The sequence below is a fragment of the Anopheles coustani genome, chromosome 2 (genome assembly GCF_943734705.1).
Source record: "Anopheles coustani chromosome 2, idAnoCousDA_361_x.2, whole genome shotgun sequence".
Classification (NCBI taxonomy): domain Eukaryota; kingdom Metazoa; phylum Arthropoda; class Insecta; order Diptera; family Culicidae; genus Anopheles; species Anopheles coustani.
In genome coordinates this window covers 78,084,349-78,107,740 of record NC_071289.1, presented here as the reverse complement: position 1 = coordinate 78,107,740, position 23,392 = coordinate 78,084,349, and the positions used below count along the sequence as shown (strand labels likewise).

The 23,392-nt window shown below is 45.1% G+C and overlaps 2 protein-coding genes across 4 annotated transcripts in view; both read left to right on the top strand.

Annotated features, from left to right (window-relative positions):
- The window catches only part of LOC131267359 (tyrosine-protein kinase Src42A), a 75,825-nt gene extending 61,886 nt beyond the window's left edge, over nt 1–13,939 (top strand). The window contains exons 4-10 of the mRNA XM_058270220.1: nt 6,132–6,253; nt 6,330–6,493; nt 11,615–11,783; nt 11,881–12,039; nt 12,127–12,295; nt 12,378–12,544; nt 12,627–13,939. Of these exons, the coding sequence (XP_058126203.1) occupies nt 6,132–6,253; nt 6,330–6,493; nt 11,615–11,783; nt 11,881–12,039; nt 12,127–12,295; nt 12,378–12,544; nt 12,627–12,835 (1,159 nt within the window). The 3' untranslated portion in view covers nt 12,836–13,939. The remainder of the gene's footprint in view (nt 1–6,131; nt 6,254–6,329; nt 6,494–11,614; nt 11,784–11,880; nt 12,040–12,126; nt 12,296–12,377; nt 12,545–12,626) is intronic.
- A 2,314-nt stretch (nt 13,940–16,253) lies between these two features.
- On the top strand, nt 16,254–20,508 carry LOC131262343 (GPI ethanolamine phosphate transferase 3). Of its 3 annotated transcripts, XM_058264325.1 has the most exons (4): nt 16,254–16,350; nt 16,407–16,618; nt 16,690–19,737; nt 19,805–20,508. In XM_058264325.1, exons 2-4 carry the CDS (start codon nt 16,442–16,444, stop codon nt 19,997–19,999), a joined length of 3,420 nt encoding a protein of 1,139 aa, XP_058120308.1. In that variant the 5' UTR covers nt 16,254–16,350; nt 16,407–16,441; the 3' UTR covers nt 20,000–20,508. The 3 variants fall into 3 exon arrangements, with proteins under 3 accessions (XP_058120308.1, XP_058120307.1, XP_058120309.1); XM_058264324.1 differs by having other exon boundaries at nt 16,271–16,618; XM_058264326.1 differs by having other exon boundaries at nt 16,271–16,633; nt 16,711–19,737.
- Nucleotides 20,509–23,392: the final 2,884 nt, after the last annotated feature.

The following is a 23,392-nucleotide window of genomic DNA, read 5'->3' as shown; positions in this document are numbered from 1 at the left end:
ACAGCTCAATAAGAACTTAGAAGCATTAGAAAATCATTTTAAACACATCTTTTGTGTGTGCTACTTCATGTTATTTTGACGATGTATTTTCCACACATATGTGTTAACGTTAATTGTGTGTTGAAGTAGCATCGATTGCACTTGTGTCTCTAAGACATGTTTCTTTGAGAACTTAGAAAATCATTTCAAATACCTTCCTAATGTGTTTTTCATGTTCTATAGTGTGTAATCATTTAATTAACCGTATCATTTGTAATATCCATTTTAGTATCTGAGATGCCTATTGCTATCGCGATGCAAAAATTGGGTCATTTAACAAAACATCAAACATAAAGAGTATAAAGAACATTAGACAACTTCGTGGCAAAAATTTTTGCAGTAGAGGTGACAAATGATGTCCTATGTCACAAATAGAAAACAACAAGAGACAATAATTGGGTCTTTGTATACACAACTAAGTGACAGCGGCTGTATATTTTTGTTACGCTATATCCACGGCATTTTAAAAATACCAAGTGTAATAATTCTTCATACTCATTGCGAGCTCGATGTGAATTTCGCGGAATTTACTGCCGCTTACGTCCTTGCAAATGAATTGCAGTGCCATAAATCGTTGCCGGGCTCTCGAGTGCTTAAACGCCATGGAAAACAAAAACCACAATTTACGATCAATGACAGACATCAGCTAGCTTATCTGTGCAGCTGGAACAGATATCTCTGCATCGTCCAGCAACCTTCCCCCGCGCAACTATTGTGAGCGCAAAATCTTCCGAGAACTTCGCTACGAACGGTGATGCAATTACGACGGGGGGGTTGGATTCAAAGCAAAGGCAAACGACGACGACGTTCCTTTCTTTAGCGGCTATGCGTCGCGTGAGTGAGTGACACATCATCGGTCAACTATCAGGTCGCAGACAGGCAAATGACACACGACTCTGGCACGAGCCATGCTTCGGCCGCCATATCGCCCTCCCGGAGACGACGGTTCGCAGGGACGATCTTCTCATCACCGAGCGAACCATTACTCATAAATATGTGACCACGTGGCGCAGTTGCCCCGTCCGTCGGTTGATGGCGGTACGGTGCTATATGCTGAATAAAAAAAAAATAAAGAGTACACGGTTGTCGGAACGAGGTCAGTCAACGCACAATCAACTCGCATCCACGTCACGCTTCCATCAACGCTACCTCTCACTTTTTACTCTTCTAAATAGAAGAGAAATCCGCGAGCCGGTAGAATGGTTCAAATTTCACGCATCGTCTAATGCGCTGCTCGTTTTCCTACCCCGCTAGCATCGGAGGGTAAGGACCGGGGAATGCGTACAGGGCAGGGACAGGAAAATTGCTGCGCCCTTATTGCGCCGGTGGAACCTTCTAAAATGCGGCAAACCAAGCTCTCATTAACTGCATGTTTGCGTGTAGGTAAACGGTTGTGCGATATTTGGCACAAGACTCTCTTGCACCACCCGTACGATGCACCTGCATGTGCATCATTACCTCTAACCAAACGGTACACACGAAGATTTTATCGCATAGTTATGGCTGCCGTAAATTGGTCCATTTTCCACTGTTGTCGAACTGTTAACAGTTGCAATGACATTACAATGAAGAGGAGCAATTTTTAGTTACCATTTCGGGTACTTGCTTTGTCGTTGTTTGTTTCATAGCGTTAACTGTGTTATCTTTGCTTTGCTGCTATCAGCGTAGATTTGGTAGAACTTGCAAAGAACCGGTGATTACTACCGTTGCCTCCAGAATCCACGGTAGTTAAATGTACTGAGTAATTAATAGCATGTAATAACCTTCTTCTCGTAATGTAACATATAGTTTTGTGTTGAGACAAGTTTAAAGTTGATTACAGCGTCAACTACAAGGTCATACGGTGACCAGCAAATTACAGAAATTAAGTTTTTTGCACATTATGTAAAGTTGTAACTTTATTTAACAGAACCAATTATATTCGCAATGTCACAGAATTTCGACATATTGCTTAAACGTTTATCTTGTGTGTTTAAGTAAAAACTGCTTGCGTAAAAATAAATACGTCTAATTCCTTTCCCTACATTATATATGTTCGTTCGCTATTAGCGGAAAGAAACTACGTTTTCTCGGCAAAATAATTCAATTAAACTCAATGATTTTTACAAACTCACTAATCGGCCGGTGATTACTACCGTTTTCTTGCGCCGATTTCTTTTTCGAATCTGTCGTGTCTTTCATTCTTGTACGTCATCTTCCCTTCCCTGCTTGTGGTATACCGTCAGGGTTCGCCAATGATTAGGTAGTTGATTCGTGTTTTTTATGGTTTTGCTCTTGTACGCCGGTAATGAGTTGTAACTCTTGCTTTTTGATGAGGTTTTTTTTTTCTTGTTGATTTTTGATTTGCTTTTTGTACCTTACGATTTGCACAATCCATCGGTATTTCGATAGAGAATCGTCCGGGAACGCCTTGCTGACTTGTTGCTGGCCGTAGGCATCTACAAACGGATTGCGTCAAGACGGATGTACAAGAAGCAAACAACATTAGCATGAAATCGAACCAGAATGAAGGAGGGAATGATTTGTGGGAAAGGATACAAAAGATTAAAAACCAGTTGCGCGACCAGTGTGTTCAATGTATGAGCTCAGAAACCCCATTCTGGTACGATGATGCAATGCTGAAAATATGTTTATTTGATTCAACCACAATTGCGCGCAATAGAATATGATCCCGAACGAACTAAACAACCCAAGTGCAGGAATTTGGTGACCTACAATTACCGAATTGTATCTACATTTGTAGGCAATATGCTAGAAATGATAAAGCGAACATTGTTCTAGGTCATTTTTATACGGCCTTAATTTCTCTTCTAGTTTGTTCCAAACAAACGTCTAACATTTGCCCGCGGATTGGTCGAAACCCACCCACTGCCACATCTCTCTATCCTGTTGTGTGAAAATGTTCTGGAAAACAGTGGAAAGTTTTAACGCCCTATCGGTCGTCAACGATCGTCACCATGCGCTTGGCAGACGATGTTATTTTGGAAATTTTCCACGATAAAGTCGTGAATTTTACGCTCGAGGCGCCGACGATTAGGGTCAATTAGCCAGATCATCGTTTACAGCAATTCGCAGTCACGGGCAGCAGGTGCTAGTTCCGTACGATTGTGATCTTAAATTGCAGAGAAGTACATCATGCGCGAACACGATCCAAATGTTGATTATGCACGCAATTGCACGGGTTTTAGCGTGGAAAAATTAACTCTTTGACGTTGCTTTGTTAGAGCAAAATTGTTTAGCTGTTTTGTAAAATCCTATTTATTATGATAAATCATGTGTGTTTTCCTACAAAAAATACACCTATTAAGAGAAGACAAAATTCATTCACGAAAGAAAACCCCTCAGATGATTTCGGGGGCAAACAAACAAAAGATGCTGGTAGCAACTGGTAAACACCAATCGGAACTTTTTCATGCAACTCATCCATCTACTCACACCACCGTTGCGTGCAGAAAGTCAAGCTTCTGGAGTTTTTGTTTGTTAAAGTTATATTGCGAAACAACCGTTGTTGTTTTGTTGCCAATATGCAACCTCCTGGCTGCGTTTGTTGTTTCGTTTTGCTTGTAGTTTGCACAATAACAAATTACTGGTCTGTTCTCTTGGCGCCAGCAAAACGCCAGGCAGCCCGCAGCAGCTGAATGGTATTTTAATTAAACCAACTCAGTCTCTTCCCCTATCCTCTTGAGCCTATCGCAAAGCATTCGGGCTCAATAATTTGTCTTCTCAATGATACACCTATCTGTTTGGTGTTTTGCCAATTTATCTGTAGAGGAGAGGTGAGAAAAAAACGAATCATCTGCCACATGAATCGTCGTCAGCTTCTTCTCCGCCGGTGCGGTTAATCGTGCCTTCATCACCTGCAGTCACGACTGTTCGAGATGAATAATCGGTTGTGGGGGTGCTTGTAAATTAGCCACCCCGAGTCGCGTTGATCGGCCAAAAAGAGAGAGCCGATGGCAAGTGTTTGCCAATTGGCTCGATGGTGTCTTGTATCTGGTTAATGAGTAACATAAATTACGCCAGATGGAAAGGAAGAAACAATACTTTACATGCAAAGTTTCTACGGCGTTCCAGAAACGTAGTCAATAACTTAGAGAATATTCAATGAAGATCTAAACAACAACACTAAAGTACACAATGAGCACCAAACAACATTTCGAACATTACAAATTTACATATTTACAAAATAGAACACCTTCCTCGAACATCCTGGGAACCCGACTGGCTGACGATTATTCACAAAATTACATAAGAAAGTTCTGGAACACGATGCAGCAACACGCAACGCGAAGTAACACCTTATTTGCTCGTATAGTCTCTATTCTTCTTCTAATGTCAGCATATTGCCATGTTGATTCAATTTTTAGTCCCGTATCGGGTATAACAATTCAACATGACACGATCAACAACCGAAGCGGTTTTAAATAACCACATTTCCCGGCTAAATGCGGCCCATTATTCATATCATGGTTATTGGTGGGAACACGTTGAACGATCCTTTGTTGATATCAAGTGGATCCTCACATCACGGATCTAGCTGAAATTGTGCATGTTTTTTTTTAAACACAAAAGTCGTTCCAGTCCATTGCGGGAAAGACCTTAAGTGTCCCATCAATTTGTTCGTAACAACACACTTCGCACTCCGAACAGCTCCCGCAACCCAATTAAAGTGGAATAGTGGCGCACCAAATTGGCATTAAAATATGCTAAACGATATCGTTCGGTTTCGCCCTCTGAGCTAAAAGCTAAAACGGTCGTGTTTTTGCACCACCATCATCATCTCCCCTGGTGAAATAGGCTGTGTTTAGGTGGTAATGATAAGCGTATACCATTTCGAAGTCACACTCCTCCCCCCCCCGTTTTTTTCCGATCAAACCCCCCGTGTATGTCCGCCTTGGTTTGGTTATGTTATGCGTATTTGCGACTTTGCAACATAAACGATAAAGAGCATCAATTGGTGCATCATTTGTGGCGACGATAAGTGCAGTTTTGCTATTTTTACCTAAGCACAAAGCGTGCATTAAACTGGAGTGATGCTGTGGGACGAGTCTCTTATGTCATCTGCGCCGGTGGGAAACGGCGGTTTTGTTTGGCGCTGCGCGTTACGGGTGAAAGTGGGGGAAAATGGGCATCTGCCAATTACGGGAACAGCCACCGTTGCAGCCGAGCCCTGGGTGCCAACGCTCCGTGTCTCGGCTTGCGAATTATTATGCACCATATTCGTGCGCGATTAACTGTTTGCTAACCACACTAGAGATGGATGGATGGATGCAAGCCTGGAGGTTTCCCTTTGCCGGGTGGCCTGTTTCGCTGCTCTGTATGTCCGTCGTTATCACCGACACGTCCTGGCGCACCATAAGGGATGGTAGGGCCTGCAAAGGGTCGTCGTCGTCTAACGCTAGCGCGATACGGGAAATGTTTAACCATCAGCAGCACCCGCCCGCCCGCCCGCCACCCACCCAGCTTCCACAGTAATTATACACTTTCTTCGTAATGAGCAGTGGGACCCTTTGGGCTACCTCCACCACCACCACCATCCTTTGGATATCGATGCCTTTGGCCAATCGTTCCGCGAACCCACACCCGACCGCGAGGAGATAGAGGTGGCCAAGTATGGACTGACTGGCCTGTGGACTGTGGCCGCCCGTATGATAGTCACCTGTCCAAAATGGACACCTCCGAAGCCGAACACCACCCCGCACGAGGCTGTTTGCTTTTGCCGGAGGATTGCATGGCAGGCAGTAAGTAACTCGTAGTCGGGTCTACTTTGTGTACCATGAATCCCTTTGATGCGCTGGAAGTAACGGCCCTAGGTTTCCCCAACCTCATTTAAATTCATGTGGAAACTTTGTCGGGTGGGTGCTTTAATTGGGAGCAGTAAATAGTAAAATTCGTTTGAAAGAACTGAAAGACTGTTTTAACGATTCTCATGCGTTGATATTCGCTAAATATTTTATGTTGATGAACCAATTTTCAAAACTGTCAGTACCATTTCCTGGTCGATTATCTTTTACGGTTGTGCGAAGCCCACTACTAGTCTTGTTCATTTAATTAATTCCACTATTTTTCCGCATTTTTCTTCTTCACCACAGATGGTACTTCCGCAAGATAAAGAGAATAGAGGCAGAAAAGAAGCTGCTGCTGCCGGAGAATGAACACGGTGCATTCTTGATCCGTGACTCGGAAAGCCGTCACAATGATTATTCACTATCCGGTACGTAGTCTTCCGCCATTCATCGGCTATGTTGTCCACGCCAGTTACTAATTCATTTTCCTCCACTTGCTTCCAGTGCGTGATGGCGATACGGTCAAACACTATCGCATCCGGCAGCTCGACGAGGGCGGCTTCTTCATCGCCCGACGGACCACATTCCGCACGCTGCAGGAGCTGGTCGAGCACTACTCGAAGGATTCCGATGGTTTGTGCGTCAATCTGTGCAAACCGTGCGTACAGGTAAGGCACCGTTTTCCCCCTCCCTTTTGTTTTACTTTCTTGCATCACTACGCTCTACTTTTTTACAGCAACTTTACGTTTTAAGAAGCATTTGAATTGTCCATTCTCGATTGATCGTTTGCTCCTGTGCCACAGTGGAAAAGGCATTTGTTTGTTTCAGAAAAAAGCGCGAAATGTCACGTTCGTGCCCGTGTGCTGCTTTTACTGTCGTTCTATCTTTTGGCTGTCTCATGTTTTGCGTTCCGAACTCATCATGCTTTCAGTGTGTTTTTGATCTGACGAAGAGTGAGACGATTTCTTACTTACGGTCCTTGTGCTTTTCGTTTGAAAGTTTTTACTTTACACTTCTCAGCATTTAGTATGTAAGAAATTTTCTCACTCTCCTAGACGGAAGCGCATGGTTGTATATTTCTCTTTCATTATTTTTTATTTCTGCTTTCTGTACGTTTGTAATTTTTTCTGCATTTCTGCCGCTTTTTAGAAATGACTTCTCTCAATCAGTCGCCCTCATGCGCATCAACAGCATCGCTTCATTTGTGGAAAGACACGCAAACACTCAAACATTTGCAAAAACAAAAACAAAAATGAGAACCACACAACTCACACCCGTCCATTTCTGTAGGAAAACTCGCCTCCCATAATACCACTTTGATTCAGCTAATCGACTGACAGTTAATTCCCTGTGGGTTTCAAAAAATAAAAATCCAATTAGGCAAAATCATAAACCTGACAACGCGGATGCCGGAGTCCGGTGGTCGGATCCGTTAAAAACCAGGAGAGACAACCCCCCCTAAGAGGCGAGCCATTAGTTGACCGAGTGACTAGCTCGACGAGTCTTTTGCACTACATGACGCTTAATCTTACGTCAAACGTTTCCACCGGTGGCCTCCACCATCAGCTCGGTGTCTGAGTGATCCGCGATTCGGTAGGAGATAGCGCTTGTACACCTGTCAGCCCAATGGCCGAACACTCACTCCCGGGTCCCGGGAACGGGAAGAAGAAAGAATATTGATTCGCACAGGCGTGTAGCAAACACGGCTTTTAGCAAAAGCTGCCAACATTAGCGCGCCCAAAAATGGCCTAGCTAGCAATAGGACAGCCCCCGGGGGCTAAACGCTTTCCTTCTTCTAATCAAATGTGTCTCTCTTTCTCCTTTTCATTTTCTTCTCATCCTTACTTTCGGTTGCGATTTTGCTTCGTTTCACCTTCACCCTCACGACCATTCTCAACACAACCGCGAAACAATAATAATCACCCCCGGAATGAGAGGTTTCTTTCGCGCGGATAAAATAAATCACAAACTGACTCTGGTGGAATGTTAATCGAATCTCCTAACCAACATCATACTATCGCTCACAATTAAATTAAAAAAAAAAACAAAACTATGAACATCTGTGAACATCATCCATACTTTTTTTTATATTTGTTCTGTTGCGCAGTCAAGTCGTTACTATCAGCTGTTTGAGGTAGGAGGAATGTTTGCTGCCCCCAAATCCCTGTTCAATCCAAAACAAACGAAAAGAATTAGAAACCATTCCGTTTTCCCTGTCAAATAGTTGCCCTCCATCAATGTGCTAGTAGTAAAGACAAGCCACATCTCCTTAAAAATGTAAATATGTACATAAACGATTGAATTTGTCTAATCTCATCCCATGGTAAACGTTGAGTATTCCAGTTAATGAACAACATTTTTGATTCGTGTGTGCTAAAGCATCGTTCTCCTTGGTTGAAGTTCCGATACATCTTCATACTAACGGTACCTACCTGTTTCAATCTCGTCGCCGGAGAACGTCATCATCGTCATCGTCACGATCACGACCAACGTCCTTGGACAGAACTGGCCCGAGGGGACCGTGGTTTGTGGGTGAGGGCAAGGAAGAATAAATAAAACAAACGTACCGATGCCATTTTGCTGACGAACCGTTTCTGCCCACGGAACACATTCACAACACATTCTGCGCACGTTTTCCATCGAGCTTAGCGAACTATCCTCCCCGTTTTGTTGTGGAGCCTTATCTCATTCAGTATTCGATGTTTGACCCATCCATTCCGTGGTGTTCGGGGAGGCTTTGTTCGGTGAGCCACAAGATGACGATACCGGTGCCATTAAGGCTAACTGATTTGGTTTGGGTAGACGGTGGGCTTGCTCTGAATTTGAGTGGAGGGTGGTGTGAGGCCGTTTGAAGGCTGTTCTTTCTCTGGTTGTTGGGGATTCCCGAAGCCATCAGGCGCATCGGAAGTGTTCCGTACTTCCGTACATAAATTGGAATATTGAACTCGAATCTATGAAGTGTTACATGCCATGGTTCTAGCTTGAAAGTTGGTGTTCTTCCCTTTCAATAAAAATTATTCTGAATGTAGACTATCCTCTAATGGAAAGATCCATAGACAAACATGGTTTACAATTTAAAATGAAGGATGCAAATGGGTTCTAAATATGAAATTCTTTCAATCCCCCCAGGACAATCCGACCTTCAAAGGAGGAAACAGATTTGTACTAGGTTCTTCTCATATGTTAACCATTGCAGGAAGATAAATGTTACTTCGAAAAGCATGCCCAGACAGGGGCATATTAATTTCACCTCTTGGCATATTACCCGTCATAAAAATATGGGCACGTAGCGCCCATCGTACCGGACAGGGTTGGAAGGGCACCGAAGGTAATGGTAGTAACAGTCCATTAAACATACTTTACACATGTCATATGTGCGTTGCTTGTGAGGGCACACGCACAGACCCACTGTTGCCTCTGTTCCAGTGCGATAGCAACGAGAAGTGTACCATTGATTGAGAATGGCTAGTGTTGTAATTCATTACTAACAGCGTGCCGCATAAGATATGAGAGTTCTTTGTTCTTTCCCTTGCTCTTGCCGAGCAGCAGACGGTTGTGATTCGTTTACCTTCCGCGATGCGGAAGCAGAATCACACACAGCATAAAGTGTGAATATGCACTCAAAGGTGGTAATCGAAAACGTGGAATTGAAATTTAAATACTAATATCCCACAGGCAAGCACAAGAAGGGGATTGATAAATGAACGGCCATTTATCAAGCAAAGGAGAGAAGTAAAAAAAAATGCTCAAGAACGCATCTGCAGAATCCTCAGAAACGGGTAGTTCATTTGTTTGGCACGCCAGGGGTGGTGCATATGTTCCTTACTTCCTGATCTTGTGTGGGATATGATTTTTTGTTATCTTTTGGCTTTGCAAATTAAACTTTGCACAGCATTTTGTTCGTGGATTTTAACGTGATAAATGGTGATGGAGTAGCGAAATCATTAACTTCGTATTATAGCAGTTTTGCTGCATAAAGAAGGAAACAAATAGAAGCAACCTTTAATTAAATTTGTATTCTGCTGCTAATTCTCGTATTTTATTTGAGACGTCGTTCATCCAACACTCCCATGAATCTCCAAAGTATCCGTTTCACATAAACCTGCTTCAGTGGTGGGACGTCTTTCGAGATGACGTCCGTATGACGTCCACCCGAACCACCGGCGCAAACACCGATCGTCTAGGATCAACAAAGTGCATATTGCTCAACGACGCGCTGTCGCGAACTCCGGAAACGGACGTTTATTCAAATGCAGCTTACCCCTCCCTCCGTACAAACCATCTCACCTCGGTGTGGCGTGATGGGTGTGTTTTCTTGCAGGCGATTAAAGTGGACAATGTTGGCAAGAACTTTGTCGTTGCGCACAGAAAAAAAATGCACTATTTTGTGCTATTTCATACCACCCGAATAAATAACGTCAAAAAGCCGTTAAAATGCAGCATCAAAATTAACATTATTCCAACCCGACGGTGGCAAATGATTGCGGAAATTCAAGAGCAGCCAAGAAGCGCTTGGGGCGCGCTTAACATTCCGACGAACCACCACTCCCCTCCAAAGTCTCGATCTTGCTTGTTGTGTGTTGCGAGCATTTCCATTTTTCATGTCTTTTGTCTACTTTTTATACCGGAAGAAACAACTCCCTTGGGGCGCGAATGAAGAACCCACCCTTTCAGGTGTCCCCCTGGAAAGGTGAGGAAGTGCGAAGAGGTGCGCAAGTTTGATGTTTTAAAAGTTGACGGGTTGTGCGCGCGCGCGTATGATTTTATTTTATTTTTCATACCACCGAGCACGGTGGTGGGTGGTGGGGGAGGGGGAAGGGAACGGAAGGGACGTACGGGCGGGCACATAAACCCAACCAGACACAGGCGATGGAAGGGACGGTTGTTTTTGCCGCTCCTCACGTTTGTACAGTTCGCTCAGGTAGTGCGGGTGAACGCACATTTGCATTCAAACGACTTTCTTCCTCCGACGGAAGGAGGGGATGATGATGCTGAGCGGCGGAGGGGTGGAAAAGCGAACGGCAAAGAGCTAAAGTGTCTAATTGCACCACTTGGCGTTTGGTACAGCCGAACGAACGCGCTCTTCCCGCGTTGACAAACACTGTATCTGACGAGATCCGATGTGGCGAACGAACGTTTACCAACGTTTGTCCACGGATCGTTATATCTATCATCAACGATCGACGAGAAGAGGGTGTCACTCATGTGTTTGTGTGTGTTTGTGTTGACCTGCTTGCTGGCCATTGACCACCGACGACGGACGACATTCCCTTCGGCGTCACATCGATCACAAATTTATTTATTGATGCAAACTCACGATCATCCTGTCCGATCTGCATCCATGATCATGTCACCACTCGTCCCGTTGTTGTCCTCTCCGGATGACTTCTGTTTGCTCGATTTGGTCCTCTCTTTGTAGTACACACTTATTCATCAACATTAGAATATCTGATTTCCAAGCCCCGCGATCCCTGGTCCCAATCAGCCGTTTCCTACATGTAATAGAATAAAAAAAAAACCAGTAATTGCTCGCCTTCCTCTATTTATCGATGTGTTCTCGCTAGGGTGTTTGCTATTCCGTTTTTTACTGCCATGTCCTGTAGCGGAAACGTGTTCTAAATATGTTTTAAGTTTACCTCGTTATTAATCGTTCGCTTGTTTTTGTGTGGAACCATGTGTACATCCCTTTTCCATTTGAAACCGTATATACTAGCCTTTGTCGCCATCTACTAGTTTTCTCACGTGGCCATCTCGTTCCATTTCTTTTTTCCATCTTCCCCACCGAGCAGATCGAGAAACCCGTCACGGATGGTCTATCTCATCGCACACGCGATCAGTGGGAAATCGACAGGACGTCGCTCAAGTTCGTGCGCAAGCTCGGCTCCGGACAGTTCGGTGATGTCTGGGAGGGACTCTGGAACAACACCACACCGGTGGCCATCAAGACACTCAAATCGGGTAAGTAAAGCACGGGTGTGGCGCCATGACGAATGGCAAGTTGGTATGCTTAAACATCTCTCCCTATCCTTTCTTTCCCTTCCCCACCCCCTTTTAGGAACGATGGACCCGAAAGATTTCCTTGCCGAGGCACAGATCATGAAGAAGCTGCGACACACCAAACTCATCCAGCTGTACGCGGTCTGCACGCTGGAGGAACCGATCTACATCATCACAGAGCTCATGAAGCACGGGTCACTGCTAGACTATCTGCAGGGTAAGTTTGCCAGGGAACGGTTGACTGGCGTCCCCGCCACATGGACTCTGGTCGCTAACGGATTTCTTTTGCGTTTCTTCCTACTAGGTAAGGGTAGATCACTGAAATTCCCACAGCTCATCGAAATGGCGGCCCAGATTGCTGCCGGTATGGCGTACCTCGAGTCTCAGAACTACATCCATCGTGACTTGGCCGCACGCAACGTGCTGGTCGGTGATAACAATATCGTAAAGATTGCCGATTTCGGATTAGCTAGGTAAGTGACCCTTTTGTCTCTGGCTAATGGCCGCCAAACGGAGAACACCTCGTCTGATTTGGTATTCCACTCTCGCACGCAGATTAATCAAAGAAGATGAATACGAGGCACGCGTCGGGGCACGGTTCCCGATCAAGTGGACCGCCCCGGAAGCGGCCAACTACAGCAAGTTTTCGATCAAATCGGATGTGTGGAGCTTCGGCATTCTGCTGACAGAGCTGGTCACATACGGCAGAATACCGTATCCGGGTAAGTGGTGTCGCTAACACCGAGTGCCTATTGGTTATCCTGCAGATGCATTGCTTATTGTGCCATTCAATTTCGCTCGCAGGTATGACCAACGCCGAAGTGCTGACCCAGGTCGAGCATGGCTACCGTATGCCACAGCCACAGAACTGCAACACTCCACTGTACGAGATCATGCTCGAGTGCTGGAACAAGGATCCGATGCGGCGGCCCACATTCGAGACGCTCCAGTGGAAGCTGGAAGACTTCTTCACCATGGACCCAAGTGAATACAAGGAGGCTGCTCCTTTCTGATAAACGCCTCGTCCCCAATACCCCCAACCACCAGCAACGGCGCCAAGAAGCAGTAGCAGAGGCAGCATCTCATCTGGAAGCAAACAGTTTTTGGGCGAGAAGCGCGTGAAATCCGTAACATAAACAGACCACTACCACCACCACCACCATCTTTCAGCCTTCCATAAAACGTATTTTCTTTTCGCGCTGTCGGGAAGCTATTACCTTCGGTGAGCGCGCTTCTTTTCACGGTTGCACAGAACAGCAATGGGATGCGGACTCTCTCTCCGCGACCGTGCCCGTCAATCGTCGTCCGCGTGCGTTCCCATGATTGGCTATTTATTTAGGTTTCTACGATGCATTCACTACACATTCAGTCACATTAGCTCTCATACTGCGTATTACATAGGGTTATAATAGTAATGGCACAACGCGGGCAGAGGTAGGCAGGCAGGGCTACTAGAGACCGAAGGCCGCCAACACGGGGAGAATTATGTTAGGAAACGTAAGCACAGCCGCGCATAATCGCAACGAAATTCGATTAGGATTGGAGGTGTGGAAGTGTTGTGAATTTCCCATTTCCCACAGGCCGATCAATGCGAGATCAATCAAAAACGAAAAAATCTGACGAAAGGCTATTCCGCCCTCCCCCGGGGCGTTCGTCGAGTGCAGAGGGAGGGAGGCGCGATATGTGTTATTAGTTGAATTTTGTTCGTTTTTTTCCATTTGAAGTCCAAATGTAATTTTTTTGAAAGTTTTACTCATCTCATCTGGCAAACGATGCTTTAGGGCCACGCGAAGGCAACGAAGTGAGTGTTTTTATTCCAGAAACGGGAAGAAAAGAGGCTGGAATACATGTTTCAATATTGTCATCTGCCAGATGGTGACGTTTCGCCTCGTTTCTTTTTATTGCAAACCGGAATTCACTTCAGCCGAGTACTATCCTGACACACATATTCGCTGCTACTGAATCTTCCCGGTAGAATGCAACAGCTTTTCGCTTTCGATTTCGCTTCACAGATGATATAGCTAGTGGTTTTTGTTCTTTCCGTTAGTAAACGCAGCCCGCTCTATTAATTTTTTGTTTTCCGTTTCATTAGTTTATTATACGAGATGTTCCGTGCCGTGACACTATTTCTTATTTGTTATGAAGTTTAAAGTATTCGTGTCCAATCTCCCCTCAGGCCGGGGCCGGGTCGAAACTGCTGCTTACGCCAGCAAACATCACAGACAACGGTCGTCGTTTTTGTTTCGCCTCTCCAGACACGCACTCTGGATTTCTTTTCATGCATTTTTGTTAGCTTTCGTTGTCTGGTACCTTTTAAATGTATTCGTCATTTTTTCGTAAATGCAGCGCAAACAGGAAGAGCTCCTCGAACATATTCGTCTTTTCGTTAGTGACAAGGCCTAATGTTAGCCGGTAGGCGGGGACGGTGGCTTACACGTCCGAAAGAATCACCTACGGAGGGTTATCATTCCGTTAGTTACTCTAGTGGTAGCGCGTGCGGGAGGAGAGAGGGTGCATGAAAAATCAGATCGAAATTTACAGCCTCCGGTTGATCCGTTGGACGAAACGACTTTAGCAAGGAGGAAAGGTACTGATTTTAAGGTAGTTTCTTTCTGGGGAGGTTTTCTTAATGTTATACTGTTTTTTTTTTTTTTTATTACAAGATACTCTAGCATCGATCACAACGACAGTAGACACTTTATCGGGGGAATGATGATGATGATGATTCGAAGGCAATATTATAAAGCACGATCGGGAAACCGATGGGCAAAACAATCAATCTCATGCTTAGGGCAAAGCAATCCAACGTGCGATCGTTCGCTCGTCGTCTACAAATGCGGGTGCATTTATGTTTAAGCGTATGTTATCCGATCATTCAATCGTTCTCTCAATATCGTATTGGTAGGGTTTGACCACGGAGCTCGTGCGATTGGGGCGTATCGTAGTGTAAATATGTTGCAAACTTTTGTGAACTCCTTTTCCCCCTCACCCCACTTTGTCTTGCACTTGAGAGATGAAAACAAAAACCCCCAACTCGAAAAAGAAACCCGCAACGTCGCCATCCGCCCCAGTAATGTGGTAATTTTATTTCATTGGTCTCAAAACATTAAAAAAACGATTTTTTCTCGCCTGTCTATTATATATATATATAGTCTTTTAACGACGAAACAATTACGGATAAAGATTAGGCTTGGCTTCCGCGAGAGAACGTGAATTGCGAATGCGGACTATGCAAGGTAGTGAAGAGGGCAAGATATGCAAGATGATAAGCGAAGTGAGCATCACGTTAGAAAATATATCGTGATCTACAAAACATACTTCTTCCTTCGAGACGCATAAAGTTAGACAAACAAAAGATACTTGTATGATGATCAAACTATTTACAAACCTTCCTTCAACCTACCAGAAACAATACAGATAAATTTGATATTACTCTAAATAAGCACGAGAACCAGTTGCACGCAAATGTAATTGTTTGTCGTATGTGTGAACCCGAGCGAGTAAGACGGTTGAAGGAAGAAATAAAGAAAAAATGGACAGTTTTGAGATTAGGGAAAACGTTGCCGTAATAAATACAAAATCAGGAATGTTTGACAAAAGAAAATTCAAAGTTAGCTGAATTCACGCAAATGATGTAAAAAGCTTTGCAAAGTTTCATTCTCTCGTAACTAGGCTCTCATTGTCGCGCACCATTTCACCTCTTTACAATTGCTGCGGGAAGAAGGGAAAAACACGAAAAAAATAACAGCCGACGAATACGCACTTTCTATGGATATTTTGTAAGTGTAAATGTGTTAAACAAACTAAACTGATTACGATGATGATGAACTCTTATATTATTGATAACGAGAACAAAATACATTAGATACACAACAGCATATAAAACACGATCGAATGTGGATCCCATTTAAATGATGCGTAAAACTAAAATAAAACATAGACATATATGACATTGTATCACATTTTCTACGTGGTTGCTTAATGCCTATTAATATCCATTTTCATGCTTGGAACAAGAAATCGTCATGTAAGTATTTTCCATGCGGGTCGATCACATGGCGGACTGCGAACTGAACTGTACATATTTCAATCTCCCGGAGAAGGTAACCAAATTGAACCATGGAAAGGAAAATGTTGATCAAACTGAAGTAAATAGAAATTGTATTTCGTTTTTATTGTCCTGTGGAATTGTGGGAATAATTTCTCTTGGAACACTTTTCACTTAAGTTTCCAATAAATTGATTGAAAGTTAGAAATAAGAAATTATTTCAACCGTCATTTCAACTTGTCACCGTTGGTGTTTGAAGTTTTGTTCAATACACCTTGGTCGTCTGGTAAATATTTGGCTCTTCTGCAAATGTCAACTCCACTGACAGTTTCGCTGCCGACGAAAAGAAAATCAACCGTCTTGCAGTTCAGTCCTACTAATATCTTGTTTTATCGCCTCAATTAACACATGTACGCAACTTATTTGTCTTGATAACGGATTAGACACCGGTTGGCGCATCGAGTTAGAGTGTGGAACGCCGTAAGTTGTGCAAGCACGTCTAATTACGACATTGTTTCATAGATGCTCTGAATCAGTCGCCGTTCCGAGCGCACGCCGGAAGATTGTCGGCATGATGGCGAAGAGCAGAAATTTCTTGTTCGTTCTTGTCTGGCTATCGCTGTTGGTCAGTGCCGGTATACATCTTTTCTCGAAGGGGTTTCTCTTGACCAGAGTTGCTCAAACCGAAAGTAGCTCGTGCGTTAAATATGAAGACTACCAATGCGGCCATACAGCGTCTATGGGAAAGGTATGTACTGAGTCAGTCATCGGAAGAGGTATTTCCGTTACAAAACGCTCTTTCCGCTCTTCACTTTGCAGGGAGGTTGCAATGGAACCGAGAAAGTCGCTTCGATTCTTCGCGACGTCAACGGCTCGTCGGGGATTTGTTTCCCTCCGAAGGCAAAAGTTATTCTGCTCGTAATCGATGCGCTGCGATATGATTTTGGTCTGTTCGATCCGACCAACCGGCAACCGGCGGCGTACGAAAACAATCTTCCCATTCTGCAGGAGTTGCTGCGTAAACATCCGGACCATAGTAGGCGTTTAAAGTTCATAGCCGATCCACCGACGACTACGTTGCAGCGACTGAAGGGCATAACAACCGGTAGCCTGCCAACGTTCATCGACATCGGTTCCAACTTTGCCTCGCCCGAAATCAACGAAGACAATCTGATCGACCAGCTGGTGCGACACAATCGAACGACCGTTTTTCTCGGTGACAACACCTGGACGGAGCTGTTCCCGAATCGGTTCACACGGGAATACGCCTATCCGAGTTTTAACATCTACGATCTTGACACGGTCGATACGGCCATTGAGAAGTACTTGCCGCGGGAGATGGCACGCGACGATTGGGATATGATTGTGGCACACTTTCTGGGTGTAGATCACTGTGGCCACCGGTATGGACCAATGCACGAAGAAATGCGCCGAAAGCTGGGAGAGATGAACGATGTGATCAGGAATGTTACGGAGCAGATGGCTGACGGTACGACGCTGATCGTGATCGGTGATCATGGGATGACGAAGACGGGCGACCATGGTGGCGAAACAACGGAAGAGGTCGAAGCACTGTTGTTTATGTACTCCAAGGGAACCCCATTGCTGGCACGCGATTACGATGGTAACAGCGATACGATGCAACAGATCGATCTCGTCCCAACGCTGGCTACCATAATGGGCGTTCCGATCCCGTACTCCAACCTCGGCCAGATCATATTCCAACTCCTGCCCGACACACTCGTCGATTCGTTCCTGCGCTACCAACTCGCACTTGTTCATCTGTGGCAAAATACGCGACAAATCGAACGATACTTCCAGCGCTACGCGGAATCAAGCGCAGGCACGTTTGCCGTCGATCATCTCGATGAGTTGGATAACAAATTCCTCATACTCACCCAGCGCGTTAACACCGTGTACACCGAAGCGGCCTTCCAGAGCTTGTCGAGCGATTTGCGCGGCTACCTGAAGGACATACTCGAAGGCTGCCGGGAGATTTGGGTCAAGTTTGATCCGAAGCTTATCCTGCACGGCCTACTGATTACATTTTTAGTATGCTTTTCGATTGCCATCCTCTTCATCAACTCCACGCCGTACCAGCTGGGCCAGATGTTCAATGACAGCGTCATATCGTACGCCCTGCTCCTCACCGCGCTCGCCATTCCAACGGGATACTTTTTCTACGCCGATTTGGGCCTCAGCTCGGCCGAACACGGAGCCATCCTGCTTTCTGCCTTCGCCAACGTTGGGCTGTTCGCGTTCGTACTCGTCCAGAACTGGGTGGCGATCGCGGAGAATATGGCCGATTTGAAGCGTGCCGCTAACGTGTTGACTCGGGTTTCCTTCGTTTACACCACGTGCGTGTTCTTTTCGAACAGTTTCGTCGTGGAAGAGCCGCGCATTCTGTCCTACGTGCTGATGGGCTTCTTCCTGGCCGCACTCTACACCTTACACGGACTAGGGGGGAAGTTTGCCATGCCACGGTTTAAGTTGACGCTCTTCCGAAAGTCCATGCTGGTGAAGCTCGTCGGCTTGACGCTGTTTGCCGTTGTGTTGATTCGACTGTCCAAGAACTACTACCGATGCCGCGAGGAGCAGGCCAACTGCACGGATTACCTGGTGAAAGCGCCGACTCCGACACCGGACGGGCAGAGAAAACGGATCGCTTCCAGCGCTGACTTCCTGCCGATCGTAGCGCTCGTAGTTTACGTCGTTTGCTCACGGCTGTACCTGCGAGCGTGCGGGAACCTTACCGGGATGGGTTTGCATGTGCTGATGGCTCGCTATGGTCCGACGGTGGCAGTTGTGTGCGCCTGTGGACACTTTACCATCGCAAAAACGAACGCCCAGGGTATACCTCAGCTGCACGTGGATGCCCTCGCTTGGGTCGTGTACGGACTGTTGATTGTGCAGCTTGTCATACTGGCCGTCAGGCCGCTGCTTGTCTTCGTCCTTCCCAAGCGCAAGGAGGTGATGAACGTGCTGTACAACGATCGCAACGTCGCATCGGAAATCTACAAACAGTTGAAGGAGAACTACAACCGCTCGGGTGGTGCCCGTACTCCCGCCGACGTTGCCGAGATTCCTATTGTTTGTGGATTGGCAACCGTTTATTCGTCGGTGTTTGTTGCTACCGGCACCATCCTCAGTGTTGTGCTGGCCATGCTGCTCGGTTCCCATGGCACGATGGGGTTGATGATTGTAATTGCGGTCGCCGTGGCGTACGGTATCCTGGCGTCGATCATGCAATACGAAGGATCCACCAACCTGCAGAGCTTCATCCAACCAACGTTCCGCACGCTACTCACGTGGATCATCCTGCAGCAGTTTGGGTTCTACGCGACCGCTCATCAGCCGACACTTTCGCAAATCGATTGGAACGCAGCTTTCGTTGGGCGGACGTATCACTTTGACGGCAGCAATGTCCTCTCCGCAGTGCTGGTGCTGCTCAACACCTACTCAACCACGTTCCTCCTGTCGGTGCTCTTCCCACTGATCGTACTCGTGCCTTTCTGCGTGTACACCATGTGGCCCTCGCTGACACAGCAGCGAACACCACCGCAAAGCACCAAAAAAAGTCCCTCGGCAGGAGGGGGCTCGAAACCGGCCACCACCAACGGAGAACCAACCGTTGTCCGCAAGGTCGGAGTGGACGGTGGAAGCGTGGAGTATCGAAGTGTCACTGTAAACCAATCGGAAGAAACGGCTGAAGCAGGATCAGAGGAGCCTGGTGTAAAAGCTACTACCACCAAAGCGGTCGACTTTGATGTCACCAAGGGCGAGCTTAATTTGTACGAAAATGAGAAACTATTTCTCGGTACCGTGTTCAAGACTGGTTGCCTTCTACTGTTGCTGCAGTCCATTAGGGTAAGTAAGGCCGCGAAACGTCCGGTGACCCACTGTAAACTGTCCTCTGTTCACCTTTTTGTTGCAGATATTTTGTGCCATGTTTGCCTGTGCGCTGCACTGCCGCCATCTGATGGTGTGGAAGATCTTCGCACCGCGCTTCATCTACGAAGGTATCGGCAGCTACGTGATGTTCGTCGGTCTCAATCTGGGCTTTCTGCTGCTACTGCGGGTGCATCGCTCCGTTGGCGGACTGATAACGGCCATCAACAAGAAACGATAAAAGGAATGATGAAGCGGGCGGCAGTCAGGGAACGACGGTGGCGATGAGATGGGCAATCTCGACGTAGGTACTTCTCATACCGACTATTCACGCCCTCCATTCGAATTTCCCGCCATCTACTTCTCAAGTTGCCTCTTTAGTATCTCGCTGGTAGGAGAAACGAGGAGCGTAAAGTAAACTACATCTCCGATCGTCGCCTTCCTCTGCACTGCGCCACCGACGACGTGGTTGTTTATTTATTATATCGGAGCGAGTATAATCATCACCATCCCCCCGTTTTGAACCATTGATTAATAGTACGGGAAGAAGTTAGGTTGTAATTTGTAGGTTTATTAGAGGACAAAGCTCATGCGAGCAAAGAAGTCATGGTATCCGGAGCGGAATTTTTCCGGGACGCATTTGAAACTATATCGTTGAACTATCGGTTTTTTTATGTTTATCATTTGATTGAAGTAGTGGCAACGGAAGAATCGATTAGTTCTCTTCGTTATTCCTAAGTTAATGCTTAATTGTTGAGTTGCACAAATAAACGGTGAATTGCATTGAACTAAATACTTCGTAAAATGCCCTTTTTTATGCAACTTATCAATTTAACAGGTCTTTCGGTCGATTAAATTGACTTGCAATTCTGTTCCGTACAGAATCTGTTGAAAATAGAGTTGTGTAAATCAGATTCAAATTAATGAAACTGCTTTATTCTCTGCGTTTTAGGGATTCATGAATCTTTCGTCGCGAGATTCATGAATCCCAAAGACACACCAACTGATGAAAAGTGATCAGCCAAAAATGAGAAGGACTCTTTTTTTGGTCATATGTTCCACGCCAATGAAAGAATCGTGGAGGTTCGAGGCAAATCCGTGAAAGATTCATTAGGGTTTTGATAGATTAATCAGCTTTGAAAATTCGAATCCTTAAAGATTCATGAATCCATCTGAATTAATCTTAAGTGAAAGATTCATATGAATGAATCTCGTCAAAAGATTCATGAAACACAACACTACTTGAAAAGCAATGCACCTTTGTCATGTGAAGCTTGGTTAAAGTAACTTGAAATGGTACATCCCTGTTTAAAGTATCTTGAGTAGCAAACTGCTCGATTTACAGAGTTTTGCATGACAACCTTACATGTTAGCAACTTCGAAATTATTTACAAAATGTAATCAGTTTTACCTAGCTTTATGGGTAATGAAGGAGGTGCAGGGCACTGGGTGATTATTTGCCCTGTTTTAGAAAATATTCCATCTTAACCGGAATATAACTTCAACCGGATCCATATGGATTCCACCGGAGCCATCCGGATTCAACTGGAGTCAACTGAATTCTGCCGGATCTATCCGGATTAATCAGATTTAACTGGATTCAACTGGATTCTTAAACTTCATTGGATTCATCGGATTCACTGGAATCACCGGATTGTTCTGGATTCAACTGGATTTACCGGATTCAGCGGATTCAACTGGATTCAACCAGATTCACCGGATTCAACTGGATTTAACCGGATTCACTGGATTCACTGGATTCACTGGCTTCAACGGAAATCCGGATTCACTGGAATCATCGATTTCATCTGGATTCGCCGGATTCACTGGATTCAACTGGATTCAACAGGAATCACTGGATTCACTGGATTCACCGGAAATCTGGATTCACTGGATTCACCAGATTCACTGGAAATCCTGATTCACTAGATTCACCGGAAATCCGGATTCACTGGATTCAACTGGATTCAACTGGATTCACCGGAGTCACTGGATTCAATGGATTCACCGGATTTATCTGGATTCAACTGGATTCAACCGGATTCAACTGGATTCAAGCGGATTCACTGGATTCACCAAATTCACTGCTACGATTCTGATAATAAACATGATTTTAAGTTATAAAATTAACTGGTTCTGTTAGAATATCTTGTGCTGCTATTAGAATAAATATTGCTAATGTAATGATACCGTCCGAAAATCCTTGTATGTTCTGATTCAATTCACGATACCCAAAAGACGATCGTCATCAAAATTCTTCCCATCGACGGCTCGTATGCAAAGCAAACGTCCGCCTGATCCTGCACCCGATCGGGCCTGACTCATACGCTGCCGACAGGTTTTGTCGAGCTGCAATTTGCTATGCATCACGTGGTGCCATCAATTGTGTCAACTATTTTGCACGTACGCACCCTCCCCGCACTCGATGATCTTGATTGGTGTAATGTGTTTTTCGGTACAATTATCATTCTTCATCTAGACTTCGACAGACGGAGAAGGTGGGGGAGAAACCGGCGGCTATCCTGGTGAAGACACCGTTGCAACGCGAATACTACGTGCCATTGCAAACGATGAGACAAAGTTACTTTCCCGGTGGGTGCAGCCGGTTGTAATTGCATTCCTTGTCATCGTCTAGCTTAATGTTGCATCTTTAAGCGGCCCTCCACCTACGTCGATCTTTATGACGCAGAAACCACCTTGGCTATGATTTTTTTAAGCTCAGTTCCATTAACCACATACTTGAATAGGAAATCGGCGGGAATCGAATTTAAAACATTTTTTCCTAGGCTTATATTATGCTTTTGTATAGACGTTACAGAGGAATGATTAATTTTCGTTCAAAGTTTACAATATGCAAAACTGCACGACCTCACCTCAGCTGCTGACGGTTTCATGGAGGTGTTTTAATTATACGAGCGGAAATTGATGGAATCCACATTTTGCACGCTTCGAGGACGAGGCGATGATCGCGCACAAATCGATAACACTTTGATAGCACGCTGTCAGCGCCAGGCGGGCTTAAACGATTCCATTAAATGGACGGTGTACCACGTAATCATGGCCAAAGATCGGTGTTTGTTTGATACATGTCAGTTCGCAGATTCCGGCACCTTGCAGGATAAAATAAAATAAACACCTTGCAGGATAAAACAAGGTTAGATTATTTGCAACAAATAGATCGTACGATAAACACCATACCGTTTGGCGAATGGTTTGGATGGAAAAGAAATGTTATGCAGCTGTGTCTGGCAGTTTTGCATTTTTCATGCGTTCAGAATTCATTCGACTCAGACCCAGACTAATGGTTGGTTTTATAAATAAATTGAATCAAAAGTAACAACAAATAATACTACTCACAGGACCACATGGTATTTAGGTTTATCAACAAAAACAGTTATTCTATTCACATGAAATTGACTAAATTTTTAATCATCTTCTTAAGATGTGTTAACCCGTTTGTCGTCGAATTTTACCACAAGTGTATTCAATGTGTGGCAAAAACATTGAACCACCCTTAACAATCAATCTTGTTGTTCGCTCTCGAACCAGACCGAAAATATCCGATCTCGATCCGTGCCTTGATAGTTTTCCGGCGGCGTACGAAAACATCTGTGAAATTTATGTCCCTCCATTT